We start from the raw sequence: 23,342 nt of genomic DNA, 5'->3' as shown, positions 1-23,342 counted from the left end.
CTCTACAGAGTACAGCCGATTCAATACGGGCAAAACATATATTTGTGTTTCTCCCTTGTGATGGGACTTTGCAGGATGAACGTAGATATGTATAAGGGCACGGGGTGACCAATAAGGTCTGAATTGGTCTGTGATAACCTGAACACTGATAAGGGGCCCGTGTTACAATGCTACTGATGTCTCAATCTCAGGCTCTTAACAGTGGGGGGCTCAGTACAGTACCCCAACATGGCCATTGCCAACCTGACATGGCCATTATGAACCCCTGAACAATGCCACACCTTTCCCACCAAACGCATTAATTCAATGCAGTGCTGGGACGAGAGAGTGGGGTAGGGGAGTGGGCGAATGTGTGGGGACTGGGGGGCGGGGCTGGGGGGCGGGGCTGGGGGGCGGGGCTGATCCTCCATCTCCCGTCGTGCAGTGCGCGGCGCACAGCCCGCCTGGGAAGTCGAGTTCCGTAAACATCGACAACTCCCAGCGTGGAACGAATTAAACACAAACAACGAATTCAACAACAACAACAACAAAACCCAACAACAACAACGTCTCCGCCGTCACGAGACAGTCACACCCAATGCCTCGCGTCGCCCGCAGCACGCGCTGGGTCGCGGTGGCCGCCCTCGTCGCACTCGCGCTGGGCGCCTCGCAGGGTCCGGCAGGCCGCGACGCGGACGTCGGGGCCGGCGATGAGGTGCAGGCCACAGCTCACGCCGGCTCAGTGGCGGCCGACGAGAACGGCGGCGTCGGCGGCGACGGTGTCGATCAACAGCAGAAGCAGCAGCAGCAGCAGCAGCAGCAGCTGAGCAGGTCGGACCTGCGCAGAGTGGAGGTGGGGAAAGAGGAGGACGTGGCACCGGCGGGGTCAGCCGAGGTCAAGGGTGGTAAGGTCAGTGGGGCGCAGGGTCACCTCGTCAGGACTGACCTCGGCGCGGTGGAACTGGATTCCGGGAGATGAGTTCAAGCCGCCGCCGCCGCAGCCGCCGCCACTGACGGATGTGGAGCATGGGGATGACCGGCAGGTGCCCGGCGGTGCCAGAGGCAGCGAGGAGGGAGAGGACGGGATCGACAAGGAGGAGATTGAGCTCCAGAAAGAACGGTAATAACCACGCAGTACGGCAATAGTAGCACTGCACTCGTACGATGATTTACTGTGTGAGTGAGTGGCTGTGTGAGTGAGTGGCTGCGTGAGTGAGTGGTTGTGTGAGTGAGTGGTTGTGTGAGTGAGTGGCTGTGTGAGTGAGTGAGTGGCTGTGTGAGTGAGTGAGTGGCTGTGTGAGTGAGTGGCTGTGTGAGTGAGTGAGTGGCTGTGTGAGTGAGTGAGTGGCTGTGTGAGTGAGTGAGTGACTGTGTGAGTGAGTGGCTGTGTGAGTGATGTCTGTGTATCATACCTGTCAACCGCTTATCGGCGCCTACCTTAATACAGACGAGTTCGGACCTTATTGGTCACCCTGTGCCTTTATAAATCGCAACGTTCATCCTACAAAGTCCCATCACAAGTGAGAAACAAAGAAATTGACAAAAAATGTTGCCCGTATTGAAACGGCTGTGTGCCGTATGGACCTGAAAACTAAATTTGACAGTACAAGAATACGGGTAAGCTGTATGGGTTTACAGGTATGGTGTATGTTGCACTTCTTTCCCACCGTACTTAGCCAACCGTGCTAATTGGAGATGTGTGGCAAACATCGAATGATAAGACGCACCATGACGTTTGCGTGACGTGCATCTTATAATCCGGGGAATACGGAATTTGGCCACGAAAGCCTCTCCGAGTCTCGACATCCTTTTATCACGAGGTTCCTGCGAAATTTAAATGGTTGGTCAATTCCATTAATGTGTGGCAGGAAACTGGAGAACCAGGGAAAAAGCCACAACACAGTGCGAATGAAGATACATAATTTCTTTGCTCAGGAAATAACACATAGCTACAAAAACATGGTGATTGCCACGTTGACATTTTTTTAGACCCTGCGTGAGAGTCTACATTTGTTGCTGAAGTCCGTGTAATAATATATAATTATGCATCTACAATGCCAGCTCCCTTTCTTATGCTTCCACTTGAGACGATTTATTGAAAAGTACAGTCACCGATCATATGATAAATGTTACGTCATCTCTTATCTGCTTCTACACCAGTGCCGTATTCCAACAGTCAATAGCCCCTATGTTTTACCCTCGTGTAGTAACTGAAGTTGCATCAGTCGGCAGCTGCTGACAAAACAAATGTACTTTAGCCTCAATGTAAAGTTTATCATGATAATTCAAAATTACCGTATAACATAACTGGGAGTGGCGGGGTAGCAGTGGTGCATTGCGCGACCTCCATTCCATGATTCGCCATGACCATCACCATTAGGGAGTGATGTCTGATCCGGTCCTAGGCCCCTATTCCCCCCCCCCACCTTCTTCAACCCACACAAACCAACGTGGTGAAGTAGTCAAACGACGCCAATGATCAACACGTCGTGGGGAGGTCTTTATCGAGCAGTGAATTGAAATGATTGTCATTATAAATGATCACTAGAAAGTACAACTTCATGAACTGAGTGAATACCGCACTCAATTGTATTAAAAGTAATTTGACACATTTTAATTTTACAAACAGCTCACTACCGCGGCGCCCCATGGTGACAAGATGTTAACTCCCTCGCCATAATAATAACGAGAATACTACTGCGCGCCGTCTGCTTCGCAGTGGATGGTAAACATCCCGTGACGTAATTCATAAAGCATTGGCCACTGTACTTCAAGCTTTAACTTTGGCAAGGGCGAAAATGACTCACAAATTACGAATGGATGCATAGCAATCGTCACCCGATACTGACAGACTCATATCCTCGGCCACGCTTGCAAAAGAGACTATCATGGACTCATCAAGTTGTCGCGTAGTTAAATAAAATAAACTTCAGGACTTCCCCACTCCCCTCCCCTTGATTTCTCCATCCCTTCTTTTATGTGTATTCCCTAACTAGCTGCTTGCATTTAATGGACTAACCCGGTGAAGATGGAAGATGGCATTGCAAAATTTGGTTCAGTTTAAATGTGTACAATTGCAATGATTTAAATAAATGTTCAAATCAAAGATGATTGTACATCATAAAACAATTGCAGCAAGTTTCCATAAAGTACAACAGCGGCTCACTCCACAGCACAGCGAAGCAAAGAATTTCACGGGGAAAGGAAGCATTGCCAGAAACAGTCAGTGGTAGTTATTGATCATTCATAGTTCACATTCTGCATCGGCAGGAGGGCACACTTCCCCAAAGCCACAGGGTCTCTTTTAACAGGCAAAATCTTGTTTATGTAGTCTTAAACATTCACTTCCTGGCATTCAGTAGCTTCAACAGCAGTATAACGTTTTGACAATGGGAGCCTTCTTTGTGGTTGTGGAATCTTTACAATCATCCAGCACCACTGATATCCTGTTTGAATTTAGGCAACCTCCCATGGTTAAACCGGGTCTCAGATGTAATGAGTTCATAGTTTTAGTCCAACCACAAACATAGCTACAGAACATCTCCAAGACATGAAATCGATTTTTACTTAATTTAACTAAATTATAACCCTCACAATTAAAAATATGTTTTCCATGCAACAATCATCTGTCTCTCTCTTTAGCCTGGCATGTGGGAAATTGTACCCACCTAGTGTGCGAATAAATAAGTGACTTGCTGTGATCTTAAAATAAGTTATTAAAATTTTGCTTCCACAGGCCGTTTTCCAACACAATGTGTACTGCTCAGTAAGAGTTCGAACCAATATACTCCGTCACGTAACACGGTAGATGCGTTCCTGATAAGCGACAACGCATTGTGCGAGGAATTACTGTATATTCATTATGGGAATTAGCTCAGCCGCGCAGCTCAAGAAAAATATTCGATTGTTGATCACTCAGAAACCATGTTATAATGGGCGAGTTGTGCAAAAGGCGTTCCCGAATGAAATAACTGCATTATATACGCGTTGTGTGAACACGCATTAAACGAGGCCTTACCGTAATGACATCACAATTCGATTGCATCGTGGTTACGAGATGTTACCTACCTCTCCTGGTTATACAGGTCATGGATTCAATCGCGCCTCTGACGCCTATATATTTGTAGTTTGCATATTGTCCGCGTGGTCGCCTTTTTTTTTCTCTCCGGGTCCTTCGGTTTTTCCCTCCACATTTAGAAACATGCATTTAGAGTATTTGACTGCTATAAATTTCCATTAAATAAGCCACTTCATTGGGCTATCACTTGTGGCCAGGTCGCTTCTGAAAAAGAGCTATGTAGCTCAGTGGACCTTTCCTGGTAAAGTAAAAAAAATTGTTTAGTTTAGGATTAAAAAGGAAAACTTATGAACAATAACAATGTGTCGTTTTACATTTTACGAGGTTTGACAATGAGACCGAGGCAAACAGAAACAGGACCGTGGAGCCACCGAGCACCACCACTCCTCAGCCACCTCCAGCTCCAACCCCACCCAAGCCCATCCTGCCGGTGCAGACGGGGGAGCAGGCGCAGCGGGAGGAGCAGTCCAGCGGGATGACCATCTTCTTCATATTGCTCGTACTCGGTGGGTTCACCTCTGCCACGTGGGATCATGCAGAAAGCAGCTTATGAGTTTTAAGTGGAGGAAATGGAAAGGAATGGTTGTTTTTTTAAATCCCTTATATTAAGTTCGCTTGCTTGCTTGCTTGCGTGCTTGCGTGCTTGTTTGCTTTGCTTGCTTACGACCGTGCAAATCTTTCGGTCGGTTTTTTAACCCACTTCCCGTGATCCAATCGAGCTGACATTTTGCACGCAGACTCGTTGTGCGAGACAATTAATGTTCGTGAAAATGTTTTTTCCAAAATTTTACACTGTTTAGGGAAAACAAATTAAATATTTAATTACCAATTGCTTAATACTGGCAGACAATCATCTGACCCATAGGTGGCAGCCATCTCAAGCCAGAGGACGAAAGGACTCTAGCCGCCACGGATATAAAGGATTTATAGTGAAAAACTTAGTTTTTACGGGTTATACTTATTTTATCACTTTGTGGGGGGTGGGGGTGTGGTTGTGAACGGTTGTGCAGTTGGTACAGCACTGTGCTATATAACCAGTGACCACATTTTTTATACCTGTCAACAGCTAACATTTGTGGTGAATGAGATCTCAAATCGCCATCATCAAAGCAAATGCATGTTTAGCATTTTATTTGATCACGAGACAACAGGGACACATAGACACTAATACACTTGCAGACAAAACAAAGACAAAGATTCCCATATAGCCTTTAACAGACTGCTAGGGCAAGTGCTACCTGCTATTTTCACTCCTGTAAAGGAGGAAGGGACGTGATCCACTCTGCTTCTGAACAGACAATTGAGTGGATAACAAATGTAAAATTACAACTTTAATCTGCCGCTATTAATCCACACGAATGAAGAAGAGGAGTAAGTGCTGTCGGAAAGCACCTATGAAAGCTGGCATGGGACACAAAGGGGTGGGTGGCTAACACCGTGCCCAGCCGCATTTGTCTGCCCAGTGGCGAAGTCAGGTCGCCGGGTTCTTAGTGCGGCGCGCTAACCTGCTACACCACCGCTCCCCACAATTGCAGAGACACGGAGACACACACACCGATACAACAAGACAGAGAGACACACAAACGCTAAGACACATGTGTCTGTGTGCATGTCTTTGTTGCTCACAAGGGGATATGAAGATGGACACATGTCTTTGAAGCACCACCTATTTGCATTTGGATGCAAATAAATGGTGCTGCAAAGATCCCTGCTGCACTTAAAGGACTTCTATTACCCATGATTTTTAATGAATAAAAGGAGTCGCTTGGCAAATTAATCCTATTAACCATGGGTTATCCACAAATCTTTCCCCTGTTGATAAGAGTGAAATCGCTGATAACCCCGCAGAATATCGTATCCATGATATTGGTCACCCATATCACCGCAGATATTAGGAGTTGTCATGTACATATAGGCACTCATGGCAGTGTATTTATTTGTAAAATGTAAGCCCTTGCTCTGGGAGTACCTGGTGCACGCCTTGGGCAGGTCGCAGGGTGACCTATGGACCCCAATTGAAATACGACTATGCTGACTGCAGGGTAATTGGATATTTTCCCTAGGGAGAGTTCAATGCAGTGTGCCAACCTGCCTTATTCACTGTGCTCGCTGACACAGTAGAACTTAATGAACCCCCTTGCCAATCACTGGGTGAGGCCACTTAATCCCTTGAATGCACTACAGCTAAGCCATACTTGTTGACCTTATTGGTATTTTTTATAAATAAAAAATGTCACGCAATAAGGTCTGGGTTCTTTAATCCAGAGTCATGAAACCCTCCTTAGTTACCATTCATCGAAATATGATTTTATAATGTTACTATGGTAACAACTTTTTCACCACTGTTCTGAGATTATAATGCTAATTGGTAACGCGCACAATTGTGATCAAACTGCAAATGTCTTCTTGGTTCTTTCGGTAAAGTCACGTAGAAGGGAAGTAATAAAATAATACTTCCCTTCTACGTGACTTTACCGAAAGAACCAAGAAGATGAATCCCTGCAGTCACGAAAGCTTTAAATCGAAAATTAAACTGCAAATGGTAAAGGTGTGAAATTAGAGAAGAATAGAGCATGTCAGAAACCACTGCCTGATGAAAGCACCTAATGTGCCTGACCTCATTAGATAGGAGAAGCTCAACAGGGCTGGGCCTGGATAGGGTGATCATCATGCATGAAGCAGGTGTCATGGCTGCAGCAGTTAAGTTGTCAGCAGAGAGCAGTGCAGCAAAATCCGTTGTTGTACTCTACTGCACACCAACTTATATGCTCCCTGCCTTTAACCCGCACTCACCAGCATCATAACAGAAGGTAAAATAACCGCCTCAACCAGCACGGCATGGGTAGGGCCCTCTTTCAGCAGCAGATTGACAGAAGAGCTGTGGATGTATGTGTGAAAACCACCGGTTGTTTTTTTCCAGCTCTTTGCATCGTCCTGGTGCGTCTGCTCATTAAATTCAAGCTGCACTTCCTGCCTGAGAGCGTGGCTGTGGTCTTTCTGGGTAAGTGCACAGACGTTGGTGAACGCTGCATTTAATGCGCACGTGGCCTTGTCTCTTAAAGGATGTTTCTGAGTAATAATTTCGCTGATGGACTTTTTTTATGATTGGAGAAATTATGAAATTGAAAATAAACGAGGTTTCTCAGCCCGGTTCCCACTGACATGCCAAAAATAACATCCTATTTAATTTTGCAACTTCATTTGGACAAAGTCCAGCTCTGAGAATTTCAGAATATTGGCTTGAGTTTAATTCAAAAAACATTACCGTAATGTGAGAGGATGAGTGGGAAAGTGCTGCCCCCTATTTTGTGGACCAGAGGTTGCTTGAAGGGATTTCAGAGGGAGCTCTGAGATCTAGACATCTGCTCGCCTTTGACGAACATAAAACAAATTAATCCTTCCTTTCATGACTTGACAGTGACTACAACATTTAAGATATAGTTTGGAAATAAAATACAGATTACAAAAAATATCAAAACATATGCTGCCATTTTTGTGGGTTCTGTGTGTTTCAGGTATTGTTGTTGGAGCCTTCATTAGAATTGTGGAAAAATACAAACTGGCCAACTGGAAGGTGGGTGTTTGTGTATTTTTGTTCATTCATGGTTTTAAAATTGCAAGATCTGTTCTCCAACTTATCATACCCATGTCGTGTGTAATAAATGTGGGTTTCCCCCCCTCCCCCCCTCAAATCTAGGAAGAGGAAATGTTTCGGCCAAACATGTTTTTCCTTATCCTCCTACCACCCATCATATTTGAGTCTGGATACTCCTTACACAAGGTTCGTGTTCATTTGAAGGTCAAGCTTTACACATAAAATCCAATATCCGTGTTTAAATCTGTCAGCCTCAGCAGAGGTGTCAATGGCTTAAAGTAAAAGCATAGAGTACATTGCATCACTGCTAATATGCCAGTGGTCGATTAATTGATTTCACCACTTAGAAAATGTATTCTTAAAAATTACAAAAATTACAGGGCTTAGTTGATTTTCATGTATTAATGCTCTCATACATACATCAATGTTTGTTACATATTTAGATTTACCGCATGTGACTGAACTGTCTTTACAATATCCTGCAGGGAAACTTCTTTCAGAACATCGGCTCCATCGCTGTGTTTGCTGTATTTGGAACTGCCTTATCGGCTGCAGCAGTCGGAGGAGGAATATACATTCTGGGACAGGTGTGTTTTATAATAAAAACTATTACAAGGCTGGCAATAAAAAAGCGTGATGTTAAAACGAGCTAATTGGTGATTAAAATGCAATTTTCATGGTTTAAATGCTTCCTCCTTCTGTTTTTTTAGGCAGATGTAATTTACAAGTTGACCATGATGGACAGGTAAGTGCGAGTAAATGCATCCATACTCTCACATTGATTTTCCTTGCCCCTTTTATAAATCACTCACCCACCGCTCGTCCACTGTCTTTGCAAATGTGACCTTGGGAATTGTGCAGCTTTGCCTTCGGCTCAATGATTTCTGCCGTGGATCCCGTGGCCACGATCGCTATATTCAACGCGCTCAGCATTGACCCCGTGCTCAACATGTTGGTGTTTGGCGAAAGCATTCTCAACGATGCCGTCGCAATCGTGTTGACCAAGTGAGCCTTCGCCCCACCGCTTCGCACACATCAGCTCCGCTCGCACACACGCCACATTAAATTGGTCTTACGAGATGTTAACTCCCTTTCCTGGTATACAGGTCGTGGGCTCGATCCTGACCCTGATGCCTGTTGTATATTTGGAGTTTGCATGATCTCGCCGTGATCGCGTGGATTTTCCTCCGGGTCCTCCGGTTTTTCCCTCCACCTTTAGAAGCATGCGTTTCGAGTATTTGGCAGTTATAAATTTCCGCATGATAAGCCACTTCGTTGAGTTATCATTTGTAGCCAAGTCGCTTCTGAAAAAGAGCTATATAGCTCAGTGGGCCTTACCCAGTACAATAAAAGTAGTTTTATAGTTTAGTTTAGTTTATGATTTTGTGGAGACAAGGTGGAGTTCAGCAGATATATTTCCCCATAATGCTCCACAACAACGTGTTTGTATTTGTATTATACTTGCTGACCCAGGAAAGCTACACCGATTCTCAAGACTCTTTTTTTCAGAAAGGCCCTACCAAGTGTTTGCACTAAAGAGGCAATGTTGCAAATGTGCAATCCCAATTGAGTAACTTGCAATGCCAATTACATTATGTTTTTAGCTATGGGATCAAACTGGAGAATCTGGAGAAAACCCATACAGAACAGGGGAACAACATTCATACTCCACACAGAAAAGCACACAAATCGGGAATAAAACTCAGGCCCTTCGTGCTGTGAACCACATGTGCTACTACTGCACCACTCTGTCATCATATGTATTCTATTTGTATTGAACAGACCCCCATAATGGAGATGGAATGCACTTGCCAATCCCAGAACGTCAAAACCGTTGCAGAATTTGTTTGCTTAAACAAATACTGCTGGGTAATATTTGTCTGGAAAGCCAATAGCCAAGGGACTATAGAATATTAGTATGCAGAAACAAACAACAGAGTTCTACTTATATATACTTAACATGTGTTTCTATGGCGCCAGATGTCTTGTCATGAGTCTTTGCAAGATATGCATCCGCCCCTTTGTTGTTGTGCTGTGTTTGCATCGCTGCAGTTAATGTTTTTTGTTTGCTTTGCAGCACGGCCGAAGGGCTGACGAGCCCTGATAAGTCGGATGTGAGTGGCTCCCATGCATTCCTGCAGGCGTTCACAAACTTCCTGCAAATGTTCTTTGGTTCAGCAGCGCTGGGAATACTCTTGGCGCTCATCTCCGCTCTCATATCCTTTTATTGGCAACAGCGAACGCGTGCGGGCGGACGGTGGTACCCGGGCACCGACGGCCAATGCCTGCGAGCAGGAGAGACTTTGGGGATATGTGATTGCGGGAGTGTTTGTTGTCAGCAGAAATTATTCGCAAGTTTGACACCTAGAGCAGCTGACGTGAGGAATGAAATCCCATTCACTGCACGGGAAATGTTTTCGAGGCAAAACGCATTCAGCGCAGCGAACATGTTGACCTTGAGAGAGGCCCGGAGTGGCCTTCATTTTGTTCATGAAGTCGTCAATTCTGCACTTAAACCAGTCTTTCAAAGATACAAAAATTACAGAATCTCATGTATTGCAGTGTAAGTAATGAAAAATTAGCAGTGTAAGTAATTAAAAATTAGCAGTGTAAGTTATTGGTGCGCTCTCGTCAACCAAAAATCAACATTTTGTCACAACATATTTAATATCTTCATATTTCCAAAGTAATTTTAATTGCTTTTCCATTTCAAAAGATTTTTCACGTGCAAATTACACTGGAATATTTAGTTAATGAATGTGTTTTGCCCATCCAGTAATTGAATACAGTATTTTGATGATTGCAATAATTATCCAACAGTGTTTAAATGTCGATTTAAAGCTTTCGTGACTGCAGGGATTCATCTTCTTGGTTCTTTTGGTAAAGTCACGTAGAAGGGAAGTAATAAAATAATAAAAATAAAACATAATAAAACAATTCTCACGACGTTTCGGCCACGACGTTTCGGCCACAACGCAAGCAGCCGTCCTCAGGTGAAAACCAGGTCTGTCGAGGCGACAGCGTCTAAATGAAAAAAAGCTGTCGCCTCGACAGACCTGGTTTTCACATGAGGACGGCTGCTTGCGTTGTGGCCGAAACGTCGTGAGAATTGTTTATTATGTTTTATTTTTATTATTTTATTACTTCCCTTCTACGTGACTTTACCGAAAGAACCAAGAAGATGAATGTTCAAATGCTCTGATACATATTCGATTAGCAGGCAGCATTAACTGCCGTTCAATAAACAATGCCAAACAATTGCCACGGCGAACCATTTATCCAGACGCATTTGCATGTCATGTGCATTTCAATTGGTTATTTCAAATGTCGCATTTGCCTTAGTAAGTTGTTCACCTTTTGAAGCACATTGACCTGAGGATGACCCCTTCACTGGAGTTTGGGATGATGATAATATTTGCATATCTGCCATATGGCCTCTGCGAGGGCCTAAAGCTGTCAGGTACGTGTGATCACACATTGTGCACATATTGCACAGATGCATTCTAATTTGTGCCTTCCACGCAATGTGCATTCGCATTTCATGCTATTATGCACGTGGTTTTTTTTCATTATTTTATTTCATAATGTTGCAAACGTGATTGCGTTATGTTGTCGTCCCTCCATATTAACATGCAAATTGAAAACACAAAATGTACGCTGCTACGATTTTTATCAATGATTCAAAGGCTAGCATGTCCTTCACTGATAATGATGTTCAGATGAGTTTGGGCTTTTAGAAGCAAATAATGATCTACTTGTTAATTGACGTTGATTTTAATGGTCAGGCTGAAGCTCTTATTGTGTGTCGGCGACCTACGTTATACTGTGATGGCTGTGTGACCGGTATGCACGGGCACCTTTATTTTTCAGGGATCATGGCAATCCTGTTCACGGGCATCGTGATGTCCCACTACACGCATCACAACCTCTCGCCCATCACGCAGATCAACATGCAGCAAACCCTCCGCACAGTTGCCTTCCTCTGCGGTACGCAAGCACACAGGCAGACGTGGCACCCCGGGGGCAGGGAAACCCGGCAGCAGAGCGTGAATTTAGCGGGCAAACAGATTGGATGGGAGGATGAGCAGAGGTGGTGCTTTATTGCGGGAAAGGTTAACATGTTCTCAAGTGCGCAGCTGATCCACATGAGGGTAAAAGCCTTCTGGCGGTTGTATTATTAATATGATTTATAATGGCCTGCTTGTGTGGTCGGGTATATATGAGAATGTGAAAGTCAATACTGTACTGGCCACATTCATTGATCAATATCAGACATGTTCGTCTGGATTAGGGAATTTAATGCACAGGTCTCTTATTGAGAGCTACATACTAGGTATTTGATGATCACTCCCCTCCAATCCCAACCAGCATTTTGATGAATTCGTATAGTTCACAGTTGCTGTTGATTCAATAATTAATACTTTTTTCACTTGTGAATAGTGTCATTTTTTCAGTCTCTTTAGCCTAAATATGTACATGTAACCACAATAACATCATCATTATAATAATTCGAAAATTATCAAGGGTCCCGTACATGGTTCAGTCCATGCAGCATGAACATAATAATTTAATTTATTTCATTGATGTACGCGTTGGTGCATTCCTGCTACTTGCTGAACGCGTCTGCAATATGCTGGGGGTGTGTTCGTTATGGTGCTTTGATGCATCGAGTGGACGGGAAGTCCATGCACACCGCCGTCTTAAAGGATTGTTATTACACGCGGTAGTAAAGGGGCATGGGGACTTGTCACTCGCCCTGCAGGGGAAGTTGTGCTGTAAACTACGTCATGCATTGTGTTTAGTGTCCGCTTTGCTTTGCAGAGACGTGCATGTTTGCCTACCTGGGGCTGGCGATCTTCAGCTTCCCGCACAAATTTGAAATCTCCTTTGTCATCTGGTGCATCGTAAGTTCTCTGTTACATCAAATGCATCAAACACGGTTTTCCCATGGTACAAAAATAATCTACATTTATATATAACACCTCCTCAAATCTTGTACAAATAAGGACACAACCGTTTTGGATACCTGCACTAACTTCAAGCTAATGTATGGCACTTAAGTGATGTGTGATAATTCATCGTAGCAGTTGCACAGTTATGCACAAATTAACAATATCCACCCAATATCAATCCACCAATGGACATAAGATTCTCCAAAGCCTTGTTGGTCATTTGGATTTTTGACCATACTTCACCATACTGGTCAGTTTGTATTGGTGAAGGCGAGAGAGGGCAAAGTGGTAAGAATGCTGTAGGTTAGTTTCCTCTTCGCAATTCTGATTGCTAGTTTTATCGATGCAGTGTTTTAAGTTCACGAGGATATTACCGTTACCACTTGTCTCGTTTTGTAGGTGTTGATCCTTGTTGGTCGTGCCATCAACATTTACCCACTGTCCTTCCTGCTCAACTTCTTCAGGGACCACAAAATTACTCCCAAGATGCAGTTCATCATGTGGTTCAGCGGTGAGGCGGCCAATCCTGTCCTGGCCAAATACGGACGCATTCACCTGCAAAGCGCAGTCTCCAACTCTTTTCCACTCCAATTCTCTGGCCTCTCTTCATCATGTGCTGTGAAGAAGAGTCATTGCCCAAAAGGTCACAACTATTATAACGCCAAAATCTGGCCCATCGCGGCTGAGGTTACGTTCTTTCAAATAGCACAGTCGTCAAATCCGTGATCCATAAACTCAAAGGCATATGGGAAAACTAGGTTTTGGTTCACAGTTCATCATCATGAACGATGAATGATGATGATGGCGTGTGTACTTTTCCCGCGGCGGCAACATCATCGCGTGCCGTGCAGTTAGGCTACATTACTCTATGGTGCGTAAAGGAATCTCACTGTCATCCGTGAATGATCGAGCCACAGTGGTGCAATCGGTGAACTATACCTCCAATAAGTTTGGTATGGAATGGTCAATTTCGCAATGGGAAAACCCTCGATGAGCAAGGTTTTGGTGTTTATTTTTCCTTTCAAGGCACTGTTATTGACAGATGTGTTGAGTTTTTTTGTTATTTTTGCTTTTACTGCTGCCAAGTATCAGGTGTTTTGTCGTTTGCACGTTCGTGCTCCTGCTGTTGTTGAATGTTCTTTTTTGCTCATTTAGCAATTGGCATTGGTGGATCTAATGTTCATGTTATTGTTAAGGTAATGCTGCTATTACTAATCCAATTACTTCTGCTCTTAATGTTATCTTTGCTGACTTGGCAGCGTCGTGGATTTAAATTTAACGGCACTAACAGGGGAGAGCCCCTCTCAATTAACTAAGTGCAGAATAAAAAATTGCGTGGCTAATTGTGAACGCTCTAATGGAATATAAAATCTGATTGGTCATGGATTCGAAGGTAATTGTTTGGGGAGTAAGGAGAGTTACAAGGGAGGATTTCCAAATGATTCCCCCAAACCCCACAGCTAGAAATAATGAGTTTCATTGTGCACTTTGGTGCATGTGCTGTTGAATGAAGTGGATAACCTGACATTAACTGCATTCCCTTTAGAACTACTTCTTTTTGGTATCACCTCGGGGTGTAACAACGCATTGATTTATCAATTTCATGTAGACACTTACGTTCATGATTCATGCATCATATTTCCTGCGTAAGAATCAATGTTTTTTTGTTCGTATCTACGTAACTCGCAGTACATCACCAATGGCAGCCGCTCGAGACCCTATCATTCACAGCAATGTTTAAAATAGACAATGATTCTTGAGGTGGCCAGGTGGCTCAGACGTCAGAGCTTTGAGCTGGCACAGCCGAGATCCTGTAATTAAACTAGATTCTAAAGTGTCGTTAATGGATTGAGCCAGGGGGTGGTGGTGATGCATTGTAACATCCATAGTTATCATGATGACAATGATTTATTTTTGACATAGCAGCCAATACGCTGGCTCGTCTCGGAGTGCTTTATATCACATCTCATCGCAAACATTTGAAAAAACACCCCCTGTGGGCACAAGGTGACTCAGCACCTGACCTGCAATCGTGCATTAGTCTACCAGTAGGGGGCAGTGATTTATATGTATAACCCCAATTAAGCAATTAACTTGATAAAACTGAAAAAACATCACCAACGTTTTTACTCATTGACACTCCTGCTGCTGCTACTGCCATCATTGCTGTCGTCACTGCTGTCCTGTCACCATTGCTGTTCTTGCCGGGGTGGCCGCAGGCCTGCGCGGAGCGATCCCGTACGCGCTGAGCCTGCATTTACAGCTGGAGCCGCTAGAGAAGCGACAGCTCATCGGCACCACCACCATCGTTATCGTGCTCTTCACCATCCTGCTGCTGGGCGGCGCCACCATGCCACTCGTCAAATACATGGACATCGACGAGGCCAGCGCCCGTACCAAGCGCCCGCGCAAGGACATCAGCCTCAGCAAGACTGAGAAGATGGTGCGTACAAAGGAGGGGAGGTGGTGGCGGTGGCACGCGTGTGGGCAACGTGACGATTCGCCCCCCCTGCCCACCCGGCGAGTCGAATGATCGTCTTGATTCGCGGTCACGACGCGAGTTGAGACTTGGTTGCATTTTGGTCTCGTTTCAAGCGTCTCGTTTGTTTGCGTTGTTTCTTATTTGTTCCGTCTCTTTTGTGCAGTTTTGTAGGCAAAATGTGACTCATTGGCATGTGCAAGACGACAATAATAGCCTGCCCTTTGTTTTTCTGGATAAAGTCTTCGCTCACATTATAACAGTCATGGTGATTGGTCATACCTTACCACGCTGGTCAGTGGAAAGATGATGGTGGGTGAAAAACCAGCAATAATATAATTATTGATGTTAGCAGTGGCCCAAAATCGAATGTATATCAACCATACATAATTGATATACTTTTGCATAAATTATTAATTGTAATTACTTTCCGTACTTTAATAATTGCTTACACACAATTTCACACGTATCGTGAGTATAAAAATAATGTTATCAGTCAATAATGTCGATCCATTGTACACACAGACACACACACGTGTGGTTCTTCCACTTTTGTCACAGCCTTGGCCATAATGAACGTAATGACAATGATGACGTTTGGAGATGAGGTTGATGAAAGGATGAAATATAATGTCTACTTCATTCTCTCCTCAGTGGAGATTGAGAAAGCGAAGCCTGCATTGCCGTCTGTGCTTTACAGTCGGTCCCAAACCTTTTTGGCACCAGGTACCGGTTTCGTGGAAGACAATTTTTTCACGGACTGTGGGCGGGGGGAGGGGGTTCATCATTGGGTCTTTCCCCTTTTCAAAGAAGCTCTCCAGCGACGTTTGTTTTTTTTACTCATTTTGCCTAGGGGTTAGCAGCTTGTGGGCTCACCAAAACTGTGACTGAGACAAGTGCGCAGTGCGGGAAAGAAGCACGTACGGAAGTGGTCAATAAAATAATTGGGGCAGGCCACATGCGGACTCACCGCTCACCTCCTGCTGTGCGGCCCCGTTCCTAAAAGGGGTTGGGGACCCCTGCTTTACATAATAGCAGTAACTCATCTGATAAAGGACCATTGCCTATTAGGGATCTTAGTTTGGCCCTTATTGCTGGCAAATTATGCTGAATTGTTAATCCACAAATCATACGGAAATAACAGTTGATAATGAGCATTTAATAAGTGCAAAGCATACCATTGTTATTGGCCGGTTCACTTTAATGTAGAACCGAGCTTTAAGTTATTGCACAATTAGTCTATTACTTGAAGCTCTAATGATGATAATTTCCATCTCATTTTGCCTCGCATGCCAAATGGACATGGGGACATTTTTAACCCTGGCCAATTACATTAGCCATTATTAAGCACTCCCATTACATTCACATCGTTTTCAAATGTGGCAAACGTGGACATGCGATGAGTTGCTCTTGCCAATCATCTCATCACCCTTTTGTGGCCAGGGCACTAGATAATTACGTACATAAATGCCTGGTGATAATAAGACTGATGTGCGTCTGCGTAACAATTGTTTTTTATATAGGATTTGAATAGGAGAAGTTGCCAGGTCCGCTTCGCTAGTTGGCTGTCATGTTCTGAGTTAATGGGGGGTTGTATAATAAATTCACAGATGTCATGCACACTAACAAATATAAACTAAACTAATAGATAAACAAATTTAATTCATTAAAACATCAAATCAGATGTTTAGTTCGTAACAATTGAATGTTGGAGATTCATATTTCTGGGCTTATAAATAGTTGTTTTCTGTGGGAGTTAACCAGAGTGCCTCAAAAACACACGTGATAATAATGATTCATGTCAACTTGTAATGCTTCTTACAGATTTCACTCAGATGCAAGAGGAACCACAGACAAGCAAATTCTGATGCCTAATTTGCCAAATTCCCCTTTAAGCTTCGTGGTCCTCTATACATAGAGGTGTTATCAGCCAATTAATGAGTGTATTACACCAGCAGTATTAATGAGGGCGGCTGACGGAATCGAACCATGAACCTCCGCACCAAGCGGCAAGTGACCCGAGTCGTCAAAATGGCAAAGCAAAACATAAGAAAAAAGTACAACAATGATTGTGGACATGTATGGTCAATGTGGACACGGTTCTGGCATAGCTTAATGCACAGACATCGGATATAAGCCCGGATTTTGCACACCCTGCAATTCAGAGGTGTGCCAAATTTTGTTGTATTGTCATGTGCGCGCGAGAGGACCCTGACGGCCGTTCACACGTGCCGCCGTGTTCCCTGGACAGGGCAACACAGTGGAGACGGAGCACCTGTCGGAGCTGACGGAGGAGGAATACGAGGCCACGTACGTGAAGCCCAACCTCAAGGGCTTCCTGTGGCTGGACGCCAAATACCTCATCCCCTTCTTCACGCGGCGCATCACGAAAGAGGTGCGCCACTCGGCCTTCCATCCAATCCACGGACACACGCACGCAAAAAAGACAATGAACCCCCCCCTTAGCCTCTTTATGGACTGTTGGGGAAAGTGCTGTTACCGTGCACTTCTGAAGGCCAACATGGTGCATTAAAGGGGATGTTACCGACATCGCAACCAGCTGCTTTTGTTTTTAGGGTGTTGATGCTTGCACGCTGCACTAGGCGCTCATATAAGGCTGAAGTCATAGGGGAGGCCCAGGGCCAGTTAAGATCTTCACCAATGATCTTAGCCCTTACCAGGAATTGAACTCTGGACGCTGAGTTCATAGCGCAATGGACTGACCACTCCGCTCAGACATAGATAAACACGCACACACACACAAACACACATACACACACATGCAGAGCTCTTAGATTACATAATCTGGAGGTGGCCAGGTGGGTCATAGGTCAGAAAACTGATCTGGCATCATTGAGATTTTGGGCTTAAATCGGTGTTTCAGTTACCAGTGATGAAACAGGTCTTAAAGCATAGAAAGTTGATGGTCCCATTCTGGTCACCATTGACTGCACACGCGAAAAAATATTAACAAACAATGTAATTTAGTTAAAAAATGTGGTTTGATTGCCGTTTGAATAAAATGTCTCGTTAGCAATGCATACGGGGAATAGCGTCCCTTAGTTTATGGATAAACGAGGACACTTGAAAGGTTCTCAGAAGTACTCTTTGGTTCTTTCGGTAAAGTCACGGAGATATAAAATAAAATAAATTAAATCACGACGTTTCGATTGCAACAAGCAATCATGATCAGGTGGGAAAACCACAGCAAGAAAATTTTGTGGATTTCTCACATGATGATGATTGCTGGTGTTGCAATCGAAACGTCGTGATTTAATTTATTTTATTTTATACCTACGTGACTTTACCGAAAGAACCAAAGAGTATGGATCCCTGCAGTCACGAAAACTTCAAATCTAGTTCTCATTAATATTTCTGTGAAGAACTCCACTCTTGATCTCAACCACTATAATCTTATTTACAATGATGTAATTGTTGTAAAGCGCCTTGGAATAAGGCGCTATATAAATCTGGATAAAATAAGATTACCTTCTGCAGGCCATTTTCAAAAATAGAGTGATGCACTGATCACTTTTTAAGAGTTTCAGGTGGAAATTTCTTCATCCCACACAACTCGATGCCGTTCACACAAACAGTAAAACTGGGTAAAGAGACAAATAAGCCAACATTGAATTAAAGTGTCCCCACTCGTGACATCTGGCCGGATTGATGTCTCTATTTGATTACTGACAAAAAACATTGCCGCTGCAATTTTCGGCAATGCTAGTGATAGAAATCTGGGCATGTTATCGCCAAAAATCTCAAGGAACATTCATGAACGTATGAATACGACTAATTGTTGATCAAACATTTTACTTTCATATTTTAAAAGAAATACAGTTTGTAATACTTAGCTACAGCAATAATAATTTTTCTATTTTTTTATACCAAGGAGTGAACCTATAAAGACATCTTCCCTAATGATAGCAGAACCATCCTATAGTTACTTGTTCAAAATAATTTAAAACAAATGGTAATGGGAAATGTACACAATGACAACTGTTGTACTGCTGCGAGTTAATTATTTAACATTTTATATTAATCTTAAGCCTGCTTCTGGGCAGAGGGATTGTGCAGGGCTCGGGCTTCAATATAAGCCTAACTTGGCATTTGCTGGAGTCAGGAATGGATGGGATGAGTCATATGTATGTATGTATTGTATGTATTTTGGACTTCTTTCGTACTTAGCCAACTGTGCTAATCGGAGGCACGGGGGAAGGACAACACACTGAACACTATAAGCAGTTCTAAAGAAATCTAGATATTAAGCAATCGCATCTGAAAGCTGACCGGAGTTTGTGTGATGGTTTATGCTCCTTGAGATCAGCAAGTTCAACGTGTCTTTTGGCCTTGACACAAACGTTCAAAGTCTTAAGACACGTTAGGGACATCGGTGTATACACTGTGGCTTGATGGTGGCTTTGTCTTAGCGGAGCAGTGTGTTTGTTGCACACGTGTGAAGCGTAGGGGAGCGGTAGCGCAGTGGTTAGCATGCTGCGCTACAAACCCAGCGACCTGAGTTCGATTCCTCCCCACGGCCGACACCAATGACGATTATCTGAACCGGTTCTAGTCCTCCCCTAGGTCCACTCAGCCTCAAATAAGTACTCGGTGTAGTGTGTAAACATCGCCACTCGGCAGACAAAGGCGTGTGCCGTGCCAGCCTTCATAGGCACTACTCGCTAATAACAGCACTTGCCCCAACAGTCTGTGAAAGCCCATGCGGGTGATCTTTGTGTCTTTTCAACAGGACTTACGCAACGGCAGGATACAAATGCGCTCGCTCACCAACAAGTGGTACGCCGAGGTGCGGCAAGGACCGTCGGGATCGGAGGATGAGGAGCACGAGCTTTTGTGACGGCGCCGCGGACATGTTAGCGCGCACTCGCACACACTCGCACACACTCGCACGCACTCACACGCACTCGCACGCACTCGCACACACTCACACGCACTCGCACTCGCACGCGCTCAAAGACAAAGATCCCCCATATAGCCTTAACAGATTTTTGGGGCAAGTGCTGTTAGCATCTATGATGGCTGGAACGGCACACGAGGGGGTGTGGCAAACACGATGCCCGACCACCTTTGTCTCCCCAGTGGCAATGTTTTTACACACCGCACTAGGTACTGATTTGAGGCCGAGTCAACATAGGGGAGGCCCAGGACCGGTTGAGATCATCGTAACTGTGTTGGCCCTGAGCGGGAATTGAATTGCGGTTCCCAGGTTTCTAGCGCAGCGTGCTGACCGCTACGGTCGCCCTTCCCATACACACAAAGACAAAGATCCCCTGTATAGCCACACACACACACACACGCTCACAAGCACACACTCACTGGCTCGTCTCGTTTCCTTTAAATCATCTCCGTCGTGTCTCTTATTAAGAATGGGTCCAAACGCACTTTATGCGTGAAGGTATTTTGACGTAGCTGCTGGAAAGGCCGAGGGGATTGTTTTAAGTCTCTTCTAAAAAAAAGGCGTTATTGTTTTAGTTTTATGTGCAATGGTAATGTTTGTAATGAGAGGTGGCCCTATGGAAAGTGCCTGGTCATGATGTTTATTGTTAATTCCTAGCATCTGGCTCGGTTGCACTCATCGTTAGGAAAATCTCCGCCCTCTCCTTTCACTTTCTGCCCTCAAACTCCAGGTTCATGCTCTGATCTTTACCCGTCTGGACTACTACAATTCTCATCTTCTTGCTGTCCCTACCTATGCTCTCACTTCCCTCTAACAAACTCAAAAATGCTTCCGTGCGGGTTATAATCTCCCATTTAATTGTCACACTTGGCTTCTCCCTCGACTCCACTGGCTTCCCGTTTACACCACTGCCTTTTCAAATACCTCGCACTCGTCTTGAAATCTCTGCATGGCCTTGCCCCACCTCATCTTGCCTCTCTCATCTCTGTCCATGATGCCCCCGCTCCTCTTCGTTCCCAATCTTCTCTCTGTCTCTCCTCACTGTACCAAATCTCATTTTCAATTTCTCTTCCTCCATATCCCCTCCACTGAAGAAAACGTCCCCTGTACATGAAGCAGTCCCCCTCCTTAACCTCCTTTCATTTCCTCCTCAAAGCTCCACTTCTTCTCCATTGCCCATTTCCCTCTTCCCTCCCCTCTCCCCTCCACTCATTCACGTCCCTCCCCGGCCCTTTCGTGATCCCTCAGTACCCTCTATCGTGGTCACTCGTTCTCGCCCCCCCCCCCCCCCGCCACCTAAATCACTCTATTTTCTGACTTCGTTTTAAATTGCGTTAAGCGCCTTGAGCTAAGGCGCTCTATAAATATAAACTAAGATTAAGACAATAAACCGTCCCCTCCTCGGGCCTTGAAATGCAGGCCCTGACTGCAACCCTATTCTGTGCAATGGCCATAGAACACATGGTGTTAAGGTAGCATGTAGGACAGTCGCACGACATGAAGTAACCTTTTAATCTTCATCGAGGTTTTCTTTAAGAGTTAGGGTGGTCGCAGTATGCGAGAACCTTGCAATAGAATGGTACTTGCGAAGCAGGCCTAAGGCTTTTAGTTTTCGCGTGTGTTACGTTTTAATGAAAGCAAGTAGGGGAGCGCTTCATTAACGAGAGTGAGTGGACCGCGGTGTGTGCGACGATTTGTGTCACTGTGAAACGAGCAATACTGGTATAAGAAAAAGAGGGCTACATTTGTATATTGCTAAAGCAAAAAACGTTGCCAAAGTGTCCATTTTCAAGTGTTAACATTTTTCAGCATCTGTATTCACAGCTTTCCCTACTTTTGGTAATAATGACGTTTAATTTGACTGCATCCAGTCGGGGTTTTTTACCTTGTATTTTTAATTAATGTGGTTATTGGTGGTTTTATTGATTTTTTCTCTTTTATTTAACAAGGAAATGGGGTATATTGATGGGATAACTGTTAGACTTAATGGTATAGAGCATGATGCTGGGTAATTGAACAACAGCATACAGGGCATGGGATGCCACGGTGGCGAGATGTTAACTACCTTGCCTGGTATACGTGAGTGGGTTCGATCCCAACCCTGACGCCTATATACAATTCCACATGATAAGCCACTTTGTTGAGTTTTTTTTCGTGGCCAAGTCGCTTCTGAAAAAGAGCTAATCAGCTCAGTGGGCCTTACCTTGGTAAAATAAATTGCATAAAAAAATAAGTGTATTACAAGTTGTTCTCTTTCACAAATGTGAAGCAACTTTACGTCCCTTGCCTGGGTCAAGTTCCACAATTTTCAGACTCCTTGGATCCAGGCACTCACAAGGTCACATGGTTGCACTTATGCCTTGCGATTCCCCTGCTGGTAAATGATTGCCTAGTCGTGTAGAAAAGAGGGCATGGATTTAGATACAGCCACAATGTCCTCAAGCAGTGGCTTAAGTGGATATCAAGATTGACAACCTCAATATCGTATGCAATAGGCGTTAAGAAAATGAGCCAGAACACACTCAAGAGAGGTTTCCTGAGAGCAGTGTGGAACCACGTGGTTGGTTTAATGGATCCAGGAAGATTATCATTAGGGCATGCAACCCCCCCCCCCCCCCCACAGTGATTTAAAAAATGGCCGCAATTCGTGGCCACAATTTTGTCTTCTGTTTACCGTCTCGTTCGTGCGGTTTTATTTTCATTCGCCTCAAAGTAATGGCATTTAATCTCCATACAGTTTGCATTGCGCATCAATGATAACTTTTGAGAAACATGCATGTGATGCGAGTGTAAAGATCGATCTTAACCAATGAATGATGGATGCGTCGTCATACGTATTGGAATGGGTGTGATCGGTTAGCTTACCGATTTCATTTGTTTGTTTGGCCAATGTACGATGAAACATCTCATTCGCCGTTCATCCGGGACACCGTTTATAATTGTTTTTACAGAGGTTGTTAACTTTGCCATTTGAAACTGTAATGTTGACAGTGGTTATAGTTGAGCTGCTATGATTTTATTGCTTTGATTGGCACTGTTTGTGGCAGCAGCAGCACTTTTGACACGATCCGCAGGGCGTGTTGGCAGCGATGAATGTTTTTTTATTGAAGTGTGACTGAAAAATTATACAAAATAGAGCACATAAACTTTTAATACACGAGCGTTGTTGACACTGTTCTAGGCATTTATTTATGGGGTTTAACGTGGATTTTGTGTACACGAAGTTGCTTTTTTTGAACAAAATAAAGTCTATTCATTGGAACAGGTGTGCATTTTGTCTCCGTTAATGAAGTGAATTGGCGGTGTTGTAAGGACGAATGTAATTGGAAAAGAGATATGCG

General features: G+C 44.2%; 1 protein-coding gene across 1 annotated transcript; it reads left to right on the top strand.

Annotated features, from left to right (window-relative positions):
• The first annotated feature begins 420 nt into the window (after positions 1–420).
• SLC9A8 (solute carrier family 9 member A8) lies at positions 421–23,265 on the top strand. Its single transcript, XM_061548661.1, is given in 17 exon segments — positions 421–948; positions 950–1,099; positions 4,382–4,563; positions 6,978–7,058; positions 7,573–7,631; positions 7,755–7,838; positions 8,138–8,239; positions 8,363–8,397; positions 8,514–8,657; positions 9,730–9,868; positions 11,007–11,112; positions 11,523–11,639; positions 12,474–12,556; positions 13,004–13,115; positions 14,824–15,047; positions 17,335–17,478; positions 19,834–23,265. Coding segments are annotated over 17 exon segments (2,241 nt in total). The 5' UTR covers positions 421–577; the 3' UTR covers positions 19,942–23,265.
• Positions 23,266–23,342: the final 77 nt, after the last annotated feature.

The sequence above is a fragment of the Lethenteron reissneri genome, chromosome 9, assembly GCF_015708825.2.
Source record: "Lethenteron reissneri isolate LAM-NWPU_2019-01 chromosome 9, ASM1570882v1, whole genome shotgun sequence".
NCBI lineage: Eukaryota > Metazoa > Chordata > Hyperoartia > Petromyzontiformes > Petromyzontidae > Lethenteron > Lethenteron reissneri.
Note: the sequence above shows the minus strand (reverse complement) of the source record. Positions and strands in the feature narration are given on the sequence as shown.